The sequence below is a fragment of the Doryrhamphus excisus genome, chromosome 15, assembly GCF_030265055.1.
Source record: "Doryrhamphus excisus isolate RoL2022-K1 chromosome 15, RoL_Dexc_1.0, whole genome shotgun sequence".
Classification (NCBI taxonomy): Eukaryota; Metazoa; Chordata; class Actinopteri; order Syngnathiformes; family Syngnathidae; genus Doryrhamphus; species Doryrhamphus excisus.
Window position 1 is genome coordinate 10,793,955 of NC_080480.1, and position 14,380 is coordinate 10,808,334.

Sequence of the window (14,380 nt, forward strand, 5' to 3'; positions counted from 1 at the left end):
GGAAAAAAGCAGCTGTCATTTTACAAGAATAAAGTCGAAATATGAACAGAAAATGCTTCTATTCTAATGAGAAAAAGGTTGTAATTTTACAAGAATAAACTGGACAAAATGTTCTAATGTGATGTGAATAAAACCATAATATTATGAAAAAAATGTACAAAGGCTGCTTAAGAAACAAGTGGAAATATGTGCAAAATGAAAAACAAAACAAAAAAGAGTGAAAAAAGAGTCGCAAAGATGTCCATACTAACTATGGGATTTTTCACCCATCCTGACATACAGCTTTTTCGTGCAATATACAGTATATAATTTCTTATCATATCTACATACATGTGTGCTTGAAAAAAGTGGCCCTTGTATCGTTTCATTTTTCATTAAGCTATGCTGCTGGCAAAAATTTGAACACAACCTGTTTTAGTAAGCCTGCACATGCTATTTTGTGTGTGGGCAGCTTTACTGCTAATGAGCTGTGTTTGTCCTGAAGCCAATAAGTGAGGGAGATGATACAGTTGGGATTTATTCATGACAGGTCACCCGTCTGTGTGCCTTTATCTCTGATGACAAGTTAATCTATTATCCGCTGTTATCTGGGCAGGAGAGACAATACCTGCTCTGCCTTCTAGCTTTCCACATCCTGCTGAGGGTCACTGACCACAGACTTGCATAATAAAAGTTCCAGGAAGAAATCAGTGATTACACAGAGACCAAATGCAGTAACACAGTCATGACGGGAATCCGAATACCAGTGTAGTCTACTTACTGGGACCGACAATGCTGGAAGCGTCTCTTTCTGTCCTCCTTGACCGCGCGCTGGCCGACCTCGCTGTAAACAGAGATAAGAAATCATGAATAAGTGCAAATATATCTGCTGAAATACTGGAACTGGAACATCTATCACACTTATATGAAAAACAACAGTTTATGGACCATATACAGTCAATCCTTGTTTATCACGGCAAATTGAGTCCAGATCAAGTCTTCCAGCTCCAGACCATCACACTACCACCACCATATTTTACTGTTGGTATGATGTTCTTTTTCTGAAATGCGGCATCACCTTTAAACCAGATGTAATGGGACACACACCTTCCAAAATGTTCACCTTTTCCCTCGTTAGACCACAAATCATCAAGGTGATCATCAAGATGTTCAAAACTGAGACGAGCCTTAATGTTCTTTTTGTTCAGTAGTGGTTTCGGTCTTGGAAATCTGCCATGTAGGCCGTTTTTCCCCAGTGTCTTTCTTATGGTGGAGTCATGAACACTGACCTGAGGCAGGTGAGGCCTGCAGTTCTTTGGGTGTTGTTGTGGGGTCTTTTGTGACCTCTCAGATGAGTCATCGTGCACTCTTGATGTCATTTTGGTTGGCCAGCCGCTTTTGGGAATGTTCATCACTCTTTCCTGCTTTCATCATTTATGCATAATGACTCTCACTGTGGTTTGCTGGAGTCCCAAACCTTTAGAAATGGCTTTATAAACTTTTCCAGACTAATAGATCTCAATTAATCTCAGTTAAGTTATGTTCTAACGGGGGAAGGAATCACTTTTTTCTATATTGGTATCAGATTTTTTCCCGATCATGAAAACAGATATTTTTAAAAATGCTGTATACAACACATATGTGTTCATTCCACCACAGGAGATAGGTCAAGTCCGATATGTACACATATGAGTATCGGTATCGGCTGAAATGCGTATTGGAAATTCCGTTTATCCTCACAAGGGTCGCGGGAGTGCTGGAGCCTATCCCAGCTGTATTGGGGCGAGAGGCGGGGTACACCCTGGACTGGTCGCCAGCCAATCACAAGGCACATATAGACAAACAACCATTCACACTCACATTCATACCTATGGACAATTTGGCCAATTAACCTAGCATGTTTTTGGAATGTGGGAGGAAACCAGAGTACCCGGAGAAAACCCACGCATGCACAGGGAGAACATGCAAACAGAGACGGCTGAGGGTGGGATTGAACTCGGGTCTCCGAGCTGTAAGGTCTGCGCACTAACCACTCGACCGCCGTGCAGCCCGTATTGGAAATTGAGAGTCAGTCAATATCGGACATCCCTAGTTTGTTTTGCTTTCACAGACACATTGTGTACTCGTGTGTTTTAACCTTTAAATATAAATAATACGATTTTATTGAGAAATGTGAAGAGTTGCAAATGTTGATAACCTAAAACCATAAAAACAAAACAAAACAGAATCTCAGAAAAAAAGATGAAACTGTGGTGCTTCTACACTTTTAGGTCTAAAACTAACCCAACTCCTGATCAATCTTTGGGTTGAATTCATTCAGGTGCAGCCAAAAAAAAGACGTCAGCACTTTAGAACTCCTCTCGCTCCTGGCTATGTGCTTTTTGTTAGCGCATCAAAGAAACCGCCGCCCGTTTAGTCTGCGTCTCTAATTCAAACATTGTGTTGATAAGGTGTTGTTTGGCACAAAAGTGATGCAATACAACCCATGCCAGCAGCTTTGCGGTTTAAAGCCGGGGCAAAGTACTGACAGACTGTCAAAAGTCACAAGTCTGCATGGAAGTGAAGTCAAAGAGTGACACCTGCAGATTTACACTGGTATGTCTTTCTCTAACTGTGTGTGTGTGTGTGTGTGTGTGTGTGTGTGTGTGTGTGTGTGTGTGTGTAGAATACGCTCACTTGCACAATCTTGTCTGAAGCCACAAAAACACACACTTATCTCCATGCACACACACACACACACACATTTATCGCTCCTTCAATGGGCTGTAAAGTCATCTTCCCGACACAAGGATCGACAGTAAACTCTTTAGCATTGAAGGGAATTTGCCAAGCTGCTTGTATTTGCTTAATGACAACGTTATGTACCCAGGAGGTCACTGATACTTGAGAAGAATAGAGCTGGTGTTGGTGGAAAAACACTACTGCTCACAAGATTTCTCAATGAACCCGATGCAGGAAGAAGGCCCGTCTGTGTTTGTTCTGGGCCTCACCTGATGGATGACAATTCTGGATGCGGATCTACACCGCATGTGTTTGTGTAAGTAGAACATGAGCGGTCAAGTGCGTGGCTATGCCTGGACAAACATGTCAACTGCTTAGTTATTGGCCTCAGATGGCTAGCGAAGGTAAACAGAGGGGAGGGGATGCAGCACTTAAATGTACTTGAAGCACAAAAGACACCCCCCCCCCCCCCCCCACACACACACATAAGTTGTGAATGAAAGCTTGAAGCAAAAAAGGGTGGAGTGATTGACAAAGCAAACAACACTGCGCTGCACATGTAGACTACTTCCATCACAAGCTTTATTTCTATTAGTATTCAACACAGACATATTTAGGTTTTAAAGGGGACCTATTGTGCTTTTTCTACTTTTCTGACATATAAATGTAGTTAGAATGTTGTATTCTCGTGTTAAACCATGCCCTGTAAGAAGTTTGGGAAGGCTGAAAACGCTCTGTTTCAAAAGGCCTGGTAAAACTGCCCCTGTGTGATGTCACAGAGGGTCAGACTTCCTTATATGGTTCATAGTTAGGAAGCATTTTGGGCTTGTGACCAATCACAGTGGAGTGGGCGCGCCACTCCAAATCCAAAGAAATCCAGCTGGAATAGGTGCTGATTCTGCAAAATCAAAGAGGTTTTCTGTGCAGGTTATTGTGTGTAGCTGCTCTATAGGAGACCACAACCCAATACAAGGGGTGGAAAAATGAGCATAAAAGGTCCCCTTTAGAGTTTTGTAAGGTTTTAGAAAGGATTTATTTTAGTGGTTATCATCATCACTTGGTTGTCTATACCAATTTGGAGGAAAACAGAAACTGAAAGGGATCACAGAGGAGGGGGAATCCCCCTTAGAGGATGACAAGGCTACAATGGATGTTGAGTGGATGTCTAGAAAAGGTTATAAAGTCATTTCTAAAGCTTTGGGACTCCAGAAAACTACAGTGAGAGCCATTATCCACAAATGGTGAAAACGTGGAACAGTGGTGAACCTTCCAAGGACTGGCCGGCTGACCAAAATTGCCCAAAAGTACCCAAGAGGTCACAAAAGACCCCGCAACAATATGCAAAGAACTTCAGGCCTCACTTGCCTCAGTTAAGGTCAGTGTTCATGACTCCAACATAAGAAAGACACTGGGCAAAAATGGCCTGCATGGCAGAGTTCCAAGCCCAAAACCACTGCTGAACAAAAAGAACATTAAGGCTCATCTCGCTTTTGTCGTAAAACATCTTGATGATAACCAAGAAAATACTCTGTGGTCTGACAAGAAAAAGTTGAACTTTTTGGAAGGCATTACTTTTACTCCATTACATCTGGCGTAAAAGTAATGCCACATTTCAGAAAAAGAACATCATACCAACAGTAAAATATGGTGGTGGTAGTGTGATGGTCTGGGGCTGTTTTGCTGCTTCAGGACCTGGAAGACTTGCTGTGATAAATGGAGGCATGAATTCTGCCGTCGAGCAAAAAATCCTGAAGGAGAATGTCCGGCCATATTTTTTTTACCTTTTACCTCAAGCTGAAACCAACTTGGGTTCTGCAGCAGGACAATGATCCAAAACGCTAGTCCTAGGCCTAGTCAAAGTCCTGACCTGAATCCTATAAAGATGCTGTGGCATGACCTTAAAAAGGCGCTTCATGCTGGAAAACCCTCCAATGTGACTGAATTGCAAGAATTCTGCAAAGATGAGTGGGCCAAAATTCCACCACAGCGCTGTTAGATATTGCAAGTTCTCGTAAATGCTTGCTTAATAAAGTAAAATAAAAATAAACGTGGTTAGCACGCAGGCCTCACAGCTAGGAGACCAAGTTCAATTCCACCCTCAGCCATCTCTGTGTGGAGTTTGCATGTTCTCCCTGTGCATGCGTGGGTTTTCTCCGGGTACTCCAGTTTCCTCCCACATTCCAAAAACATGCTAGGTTAATTGGCAACTCCAAATTGTCCATAGGTATGAATGTGAGTGTGAATGGTTGTTTGTCTATATGTGCCATGTTATTGGCTGGCGACCAGTCCAGGGTGTACCCCGCCTCTCGCCCTAAGACAGCTGGGATAGGCTCCAGCACCCCCGCGACCCTTGTGAGGAAAAGCGGTAGAAAATGAATGAATGAATAATAAACGTGTTAAACTAGAAATGCATGCAACCACATTGTACCCCACTGAGGTACAATGGTGTTCCAACTCTTTATGATACTGCATATGCATCATAAAAGTGTCTCCCTAATAGTCATACAAAAAGTGGAAAGCAACCCTCCTGTGTCTCCTGTTACATACGCTTAGAGCTTGCAGAAAACATTTCACAACATTGCTCGTAAATGAAGCGGGAGTTGAGTGGATGGATGGACGAGCACAGACGACGAGTGACAAAAGGCGAGATGGGTCGCCGTTTTGTTTTTTTTAAGCTTGTTTTTACAAACCACATAAGTGCACTACCTGGATGCATTCCTAATGAGTGAGAACCACACCAAACCCAAAACATACACAAGCTTTGACCCTGAACTAGACTGCACTCATGCACCTTTCTGCACAACGCAATCACTGTAGAAGTATGTGAATCCTGGACAGGCTACGACTATTCATAAAAAGCTTGGCGTGGCATGATAAGGATCTACCTTCCTCTTCGAGTCACTTAAGACGTCCATAGAGCTTTACGACTAGAACCTCCCCACGGAAACATGCAGTAATTAGTGTATGTCATAGGTGAACCACTGAGACAGGAATCGCTTTATGTGCCAGTACACAATCAAAAGACAGGTCATGTCGAAAGGCTTTTTAAACTGTGTGAGTCCTTTGAGATATTCCATTAAGAAAAATGGTCAGTGAGTTATGGTTTGGTTGATAGCGGCCATGTTTTTTTTTTTTTTAAAGCTGTGTACCAAAATTAGTGGTGATCTGGCTCAACATGACAATGTACAGTCTGAGCTTTGTAGAGCTGTGTGAGAAATTTCAAGTCCTTCATTCATTTCATTTTCTTCTGCTTATCCTTGCTGGAGCCTATCCCAGCTGTCTTCGAAAGGCGGGTGAAAACCCTGGACTGGTCACCAGCCAATCACAGGGCACATATAGACAAACAACCATTCACACTCACATTCATACCTATGGACAATTTGGAGTCACCAATTAACCTAGCATGTTTTTGGAATGTGGGAGGAAACCGGAGAAAACCCACGCATGCACGGGGAGAACATGCAAACTCCACACAGAGATGGCCGAAGGTGGAATTGAACTCAGGTCTCCTAGGTGTGAGGCCTGCGTGCTAACCACTCGTTCATCATGCAGCCTCAGTCCATTAAGTCATTCATTCATTCATTTTCTACCGCTTTTCCTCACGAGGGTCACAGGGGTGCTGGAGCCTATCCCAGCTGTCTTCGGGCAAGAGGCGGGGTACACCCTGGACTGGTCGCCAGCCAATCATAGGGCACATATAGACAAACAACCATTCACACTCACATTCATACCTATGGACAATTTGGAGTGGCCAATTAACCTAGCATGTTTTTGGAATGTGGGAGGAAACCGGAGTACCCGGAGAAAACCCATGCATGCATGGGGAGAACATGCAAACTCCACACAGAGATGGCCGAGGGTGGAAGCCTCAGTCCAACAAAGTGAAATTCATGAGTAAAAGAGAAACAGCCTATTTTCTACACGACTGTAAAATATCCTGCTAAAACTGTTTATTTAATCCCCCTTTTAGACAAATATCAATTTGGCATTCAAGCTATCATGCTTAATTATTAGGGGTGGATCCATGAGTGGCGCTCCACCAGCTGGTCTACTGAATGTTATGCACACCATCAATTGCAGGACTGTGCTAGCATGTCCAATATCCTTCCAATACCTTCTTATTATTCCATTATTCACAGGTCTCTAGGACTCCAAATTGAAGGGTTAGGGGGGCCATCCATCGGCATGCTGCGCTCAGATGACAGGGTAAATATGTCTCAACACACTTTTATAGCTTGACTTTCAAGTTAGCATCTAACAATAGCTTAGAGTGCTGTATAAACAGGCTGAAAAGTCATTATGGGAGGCCATGGAGGAGGTCACATGGAGGGGGATGTCTTGTCTGGACTAAACATAAAAAAGATATGCACACTGGTATTTTTGTCATGGAACCAAAGGCCGTGCAGTAAATAACATATAGTATGCATAAAGTAAGCATTTGATTGGGCAGCCTTCCTGACATGTGACGTAACATAACTGAATGATGTCTGTTGCGTTGAATACATGAGTTATATTTATATTTTGCAATATTTACCATCTCAGATTTTTTTAAAAGCTCAGAAAATCTTTAAGGGGGGCTTTTGTGACATATTATACGATGATGTCTGCTGGGTCTTGCCAGCCATTAATATTCTTCCGCTTATCCGACTGCGGTCTCAGTGGGGAAGCCCACACTTCCTGATCTGCAGCCACCTCCTTCAGTTCCACAGGGGGAACACCGAGGCATTCCCAGGCCAGCTGTGAGACATCATCCCTCCAGCGTGTCCAAGGTCTGCCTCCCGGCTTGGCACGCCCGCAACGCCTCACCAGGAAGGTAGCCAGGAGGCAAACAGACTAAATGCCCGAGCTCCCTCAACTGGCTCCTCTCCACTGAGCTCCTGATACTTGAAGTCCTCCAGCTGGGGCAAGACCTCAGTCCCGGCCCAAAGGATGAAATCCACCTTTTTGGAGGTGCTGAGTCTCGTCCCAGAAGCTTCACACTCAGCTACAAACCGCACCGGTAAGCTTCTAAAATAGAGCCATCTGCTGGTTTGAATATGTAGATTATTTTAATAATCTAACATATTTACCAGTTAAAATTTCACAATAACCTTCAAAAATACACTAAAAGCCACCCTCGGCCATCTCTGTGTGGAGTTTGCATGTTCTCCCCGTGCATGCGTGGGTTTTCTCCGGTTACTCCGGTTTCCTCCCACATTCCAAAAACATGCTAGGTTAATTGGCGACTCCAAATTGTCCATAGGTATGAATGTGAGTGTGAATGGTTGTTTGTCTATATGTGCCCTGTGATTGGCTGGCCACCAGTCCAGGGTGTACCCCGCCTCTCGCCCAAAGACAGCTGGGATAGGCTCCAGCACCCCCGCAACCCTCGTGAGGAAAAAGCGGTCAAGAATGAATGAATGAATGAATGAATGAATGAATACACTAAACGACAGCTGTCAAAATATATTAGGTCACATAACTCAAATATAACAAAATGAGTTTTCGTTAGCATACGCTAACATGAATAAAGGCACAGAAGCAATGAGGTGAGGGCATGAACACCAACGACCGACACGGACAGTTGTCTCAAAAAACAACTACTGATGGAGGTACAGCAGACTGAAGTGTTTGGTCTGCAGTGTAAATATAAACCAAACAGTACATAACTGTGCGCGCTCACAGACAGTGTTGCTCGCTACATTGCAGAAGAAATGCAACCATTCAATACGGTTGTACTCTGTGTCAAGCTAATGTGGCTCATACAGGTACATTACACTTGACAATATTGAGTGAATGGAACAGCACCAGGGTTTGCTTGCTTGGTGCACACCAGGGTTTGGATGAGCACGTTCACACTTGACCAAACGAACCGTACTAGCAAAGCAAACACACCGGAGTTCCAAGCTGGAACCAAACATGACAAGTGTGAACACACACTTAAAAGCGCTGTGTGTGTTTTATTCATACGAGTTACTTATTAATCCAAGGCATGGAGGGAGTGGACACCTTTATTGATGCACAAACACAAATTCTAAATGTGCAAGGATGACAGACACAAACACATCCCTGATGCTTGTCCAAACACCCCTATGCATTGTGTAGGAGTGCCTTTAACAATGCACATACACACACTTTGTTATTATACGATTCCACGACGAGGAATGTGACAACGCATCTCCCACACGGGAGAGGAGGAAGGAGAAGAGGTGACATGACCCAACTTGTGGTTGTCTCCAATGAAAAAACTGTCAAGACGCTCCATCGCGCACAAAGACTCTGGAAAGAGGACTCCGGCGAGGGCGGCATTCCGCAGGATAGACTTGTGTACATTGGACTGAGCTGGAGCTTAAAAAGTGGAGGTGGAGGAGGTCATGAGGCTCCGTGGATGGGAGTGACACGAAGCAGTTGGTGGAAAAAGAGAGAGGATAAGAGAGATAGATGGATGTTTTTATCATGATGTGCACAATTAGCGGGTGCTCGAGAGTGATGTTTGACGACAAAAACATGGGTTCAAACCTCAAGGCTGTAAAATGTGATCAAGGAGGATGACCTTGCACAGATGTTCCATTCGTCTATACTACCTACTGTCTCAATGCATCCTCAATGACTTTGACCCATATTATACAAGATTGAAGCACTTTTTCAAGTGTAAAAGCACTTTCACTACCACACAGTTTTGTGTGTCTGCAGCTTTAATGCAAATGAGCTGAGTTTGGCCTAAATACAGCCTATTATTACTCAAAAGAAAGTACATTTTAGATATTTTTGCCTAACAAATTCCATCCATCCACTTTCTATGCTGCTTATGCTCACTATGGTCACTAGGGTGTGCTGGAGTCTATCCCAGCTGACTGGGATTCATACCTGTGGACAATTTGGAGTCGCTGATTAACCTAACATGCATGTTTTTAGAATGTGGGAGGAACATGCAAACTCCACACAGAGATGCCCAAGCAGAGAATCGAACTTCACACATCAAAATCTAATATGCTAACCACTCATCCACCATGACACCCACCTATGAAATTGTTCAAATGGCTAAATGAACTAAAATACGAATATGAGTCATTCAAAAGACACATTCAAAGATTTTGACGTGGTACTTTCCACACACTGGAACTATAGGCTTTGGTTGCAGGTTTGAATTATCAAATAATCCCTAAAATAATCCCTAATAAAAATCCGTAATAATAATAATTTTGTAGCCTTAACACATTGCAAAATGAAACTCAACTCTGAACCCCCAACATCACTTCCTGTCCACTCTGCTCCCCCAAGGAATGCATTTATAGCAACACACATTACCAGTCTTATTTATGTCTTAAATAGCTTATTTACTATGATTATGCCTACTATATTGGATAATACATGTGTTATAGGGGTGTTAGTTCATGTCTAGAGGACTCTAATGATGCGAAACCATATTTTGCTGCATTCTAACTACTAAAATATTCTATTTTAGTTGGAGCCTATCCCAGATGACTTCAGGCAACAGAGTGGCCAGGCAATAGCAGCAACACAAAATAAAATGTAGCTTTAGTTACTTGTTGCGATGAACTTATTCATCAAAACATTAATATCACAGCTGGGGGGAGGTTTAAATTGGCTCAATATGATTAGGGTTGGGTTTATAACCTGCCCACCCCACCCATAAATTAGAAACACCTCTCAGTGTGATGCACAATTTGAAGACTGATAATTCCAAGCAAATATTGTATCTAATGTTTTGGCCCATTCTGAGCTTTCTAACCACTCCCACAGTCAGTGAAATCATGCGTGGGTCTTTCTCCTAAACCACATGAAAAATACACTTGAAATGAGGAAGAATATGCCGGAAAATCGCCGTAATGATGATGCATAGCAGCACTTACCTGTATATGAAGACTTCTTCATGGCTCCTCCTGAAGTTCGCGTACCAATCAATGAAAACAATCTAATAAACAGCTTCGTGACTTTTTAATTATTTAAATCGCGGCTCTTTAGGCTGACCTCCTCTCACTCCAAATGAGTTACGTCTGGTTGTATTCCAGTACAGCTCCTTGCAAAGAGAAAGAGACAGTAAAGGACAAATCACACCTGCACTCCTTTCCTGCATGCGTCATGACGCACGCCCATGGAGCAGAAGGAGTGTTTTTTACTCTTAACCAAATAGGAACCTATGGAAGCCCGTTTCCGCCACTGAAAAAAAAGTTATCCCAATGGTAAGTCATAATTATGAGATAAAAATGCGTAATTATGACATAAAGAGTCAAAATTATCAAATAAAAAGTCGAAATTATAAGATAAGAAAGACAAAATAACGCAATAAAATTCATAATTACGAGATACAAAGTCGAAATTATGAGATACAAACTGCGCATGTGCCCCAGTTTGCCGCCTCCTTCACTTGGCAAAAATGGCGAAACAATTGTAAGCAAGGTGGGTAACCTACCGAACAAGAATACGGCCGCGGACAACTCATTACACATGAAGCAAACGTCGAACATTTACAAAAGGCGCATAGTATACCTACCCACAATTATGTCGCCATTTTTGCCTTGAAGAAGGCGGCACCTGTAGCGCATGCGCAGTTTGTATCTCATAATCACGACTTCGTATTACGACTTTTTATTTCATAATTATGACTTACCGTTGGGCTAACATTTTTTCAGTGGCGGAAACGGGCTTCCATAGCTGTAGAAAACTCACCCATAAGACGTCCAGCAGGGTGACTGCGTGCCTGTTGACAATGTTTGCAAGCTAGCTTGAATAGTTACGGAATATTGACATCCAAACTGACCAATAGTAACTTACCATCAGGGCAGCTATCCATGTGCGTGAGTGCGTGCGTGTGTTTCAATGGAAGTCTGTGGCACTCATATTTGTTTCTTTTGGCGTTTTTCCTGATTACGGAGTCGCCACAGCGGATCTTTTTTTGATGCGCTGACAGATTTTGGCCTGAGCACTTTTATACCATATCATATTTATCTTTTAGAGAACAACATCAGTGGTGGCAAGGATGAAAGTGTGATGATAACCATAGAACATGAAAACTGCAATGCATGCATCTCAGAACATTACAATACATCCAAACATACATATGTAGTACATGGCTATGTATCTGTGCTGGCTCCTCAGTACACCACAATACATCACAACATCAATCATGCTAGTACATCTCTTCTGAATGTATTTAAGGACTATAAGTAGTCTGCTTTGTCTGGTGTGGTTTTTAGAGAGGTGCATCAGTGATGGCAATGAAGAGAAAGTGTGATGATGACCATAGAAGAGGAAATTGAACTTAGTGGAGTATGTGTTTAGTCAATCTTCAAACACTGCCTATACTGTAAGAGGGTTCTGTGATGGCCACAGCTTGACCCTGGAACAGATATTTCTTACTTATCTTACTTTGTATGGAAATTGAAAATGCCTCTTATTAAAACGTCAATCACTGAGTGTGGTGTTGGTGGTGATGCGTTGAATTCCTCATGTCAAACTGCGGCGACCTGCTTCATGTTCAGGCCAGATTTGAGTGACGTCCTTTGTGTGGAAGCTGCACATTTGAGCTGCAGTGACATCTTGTGGCCAAGCCGTGTCATGGCAATTTACTAATTGTGCTTCGTTGCAATATTGATCATCATTATTCTTTTCAAATGAATTATATCTGTATTTATATGAATTCCTGGAAACGTTCTAGGGGAATTTTTGGAGAAAAGTACACATTTTAGAAATATGTAAAGCAAAACATAAAATGTAAGGAAAAATATATTTTAATGTTGCAAAAAGAAAATGTAAATAAATCATCTTTTAAATATTAAAAAAGTATTTTGGACGATTTAGTGAACTTCTTGGGGGGAAAATTACTGAAAAAACATTTAAGTTAGATTCTTTCATAGGAAAAGAAGACTAGCAAAAATACATAATTTCATATTTTAAATAAACTTCACGACACAAAGTGACTCTTTTCATATTTGAAATCAGTGTGGAACTTTTTATATACTGTTTGTATGACAAAAGTCATTCCTCCTTTATTGTGGTCTAGAACGACCGTAATAAGTGAATTTCCTCAAAGTAGGATTCCTTGTTTATAAATATTTTCACAATTAAAGTGCAGAAAACCTGTGTCCAACCTTCTAAATACGCTTTTTGAACATTATTACAGCCCTCTAGATATGAAATAACACCCCATAAGTCTCCTTGACATTTGTATTACCCAATATATTAGTCATAAAAGCCATTTAAGACAGAAATAAGACATAAGATAGCAATGGGAAAGTAATACAGTACATCCTGTACTGCCTGCAGTGGCTATTGTCTCATCAGTGTAACTTTACTGACACCTAGTGACCAATGTAGAATAATACATATCAAAACATGTATTTGGATGTGTCTTCTGAATGCCTTATGTTTGGAATTAACCATTTGTATGCTTGAACATGCTTCCTTGAGGCGAGAAATACATACAATTTGCTTATTTAAGCACAGATTTTAGAGTTTGTTAACTCATTCAATCTTTCAGTACTGGCTATTTTTGATGATTTTGACTAATTTGACAAAAAAAAGTTTAGTAATCAGCAGTAGAACATACGTTTCATCAAAATAACAGTTGTCACAAAAAAGGAAGAAAAATATCCAAACAATGATGCCACAACATAAACAACACAATAAAACAGTTGCTTTACATTCATTCATTTCTACCGCTTATTCTCACGAGGGTTGCGGGGGTGCTGGAGCCTGTTCCAGCTGTCTTCGGACAAGAGGGCGGGGTACACCCTGGACTGGTGGCCAGCCAATCACAGGGCACATATAGACAAACAACCATTCACACTCGCATTCATACCTATGGACAATTTGGAGTCGTTAATTAACCTAGCATGTTTTTGGAATGTGGGAGGAAACCGGAGTACCCGGAGAAAACCTGCACAGAGATGCCTGAGGGTGGAATCGAACTGAGCTGTGGGGGCCTGTGTGCTGCGCTGTGCAGCCCAGTTAAATATATTTTGAAAAAAACGTGATAGAGTGATGCTGCGAAACGCAAAGACGTGAAGGATGAGTGGAAAGGTTTCCATAATAACAATAATAATAAATTAAATTTATAACGTACTTTACATCAAATGAATGATCTCAAAGTACAACAGTTACAATAAAATAAATAAATAAAATAAAATAACAGTCAAATCTAAAATAAGTAGCGCAGTGGAGGTGAAAATGACCAAAGCCAAACTAACACAACACAGTGAACCAAAGACATTAAAGACATTAAATATGCATTAAATATGGAAAGTGTGATTTTTTTCAAGCTTTAAAATCGAGAACAGTTCAAAAGTTCAGTATGAGTCTTCTATTTCAGGCTGCGTTGATTGTGCCAGATGGTGATCTCTTACATAAAGTATCTTTGCCTCCAATTCTAAAGAGCATTAGCATTTTGTGTTTCCTGAAACAGGTTACGACAGGCATAGAAAAGGATGTTGTTGCACAATGCAGAAAAAAAATCAAATTGGTGGTGTTAAAGTTTTTTGGCCCCTTGGCAGTAAAGCGTAGAGTGGGGTCTCAGTTTCCTTTGAGACATACGCATATGTCGTTTTTTTCTAAGATGTTGTTGCTGTATTGTGACAGCAACACGGCATGTGTTAACACTCATGCACGTCCTGGCCTGGTGAGAAAAGTCACAGGTCGTGGCCACAAACGCACCGCACAAGTAAACATCACCGCCTCTCTT

General features: G+C 41.7%; 1 protein-coding gene across 3 annotated transcripts in view; it reads right to left on the minus strand.

The window, feature by feature from the left end:
- LOC131103133 (septin-9-like) overlaps positions 1 to 10,792 on the minus strand; it is a 62,753-nt gene extending 51,961 nt beyond the window's left edge. For 2 of the 3 annotated variants that reach the window (XM_058049091.1, XM_058049090.1), the window contains exons 1-3: positions 10,672 to 10,792; positions 10,554 to 10,583; positions 761 to 823 (exon numbers count right to left, since the gene is read on the minus strand). In XM_058049091.1, coding sequence (XP_057905074.1) covers positions 761 to 823; positions 10,554 to 10,583; positions 10,672 to 10,777 — 199 coding nt within the window. In that variant the 5' untranslated portion in view covers positions 10,778 to 10,792. Of the gene's footprint in view, positions 1 to 760; positions 824 to 10,432; positions 10,472 to 10,553 lie in introns of all 3 variants that reach the window. The other variant, XM_058049092.1, reaches the window with a different exon arrangement.
- Positions 10,793 to 14,380: the final 3,588 nt, after the last annotated feature.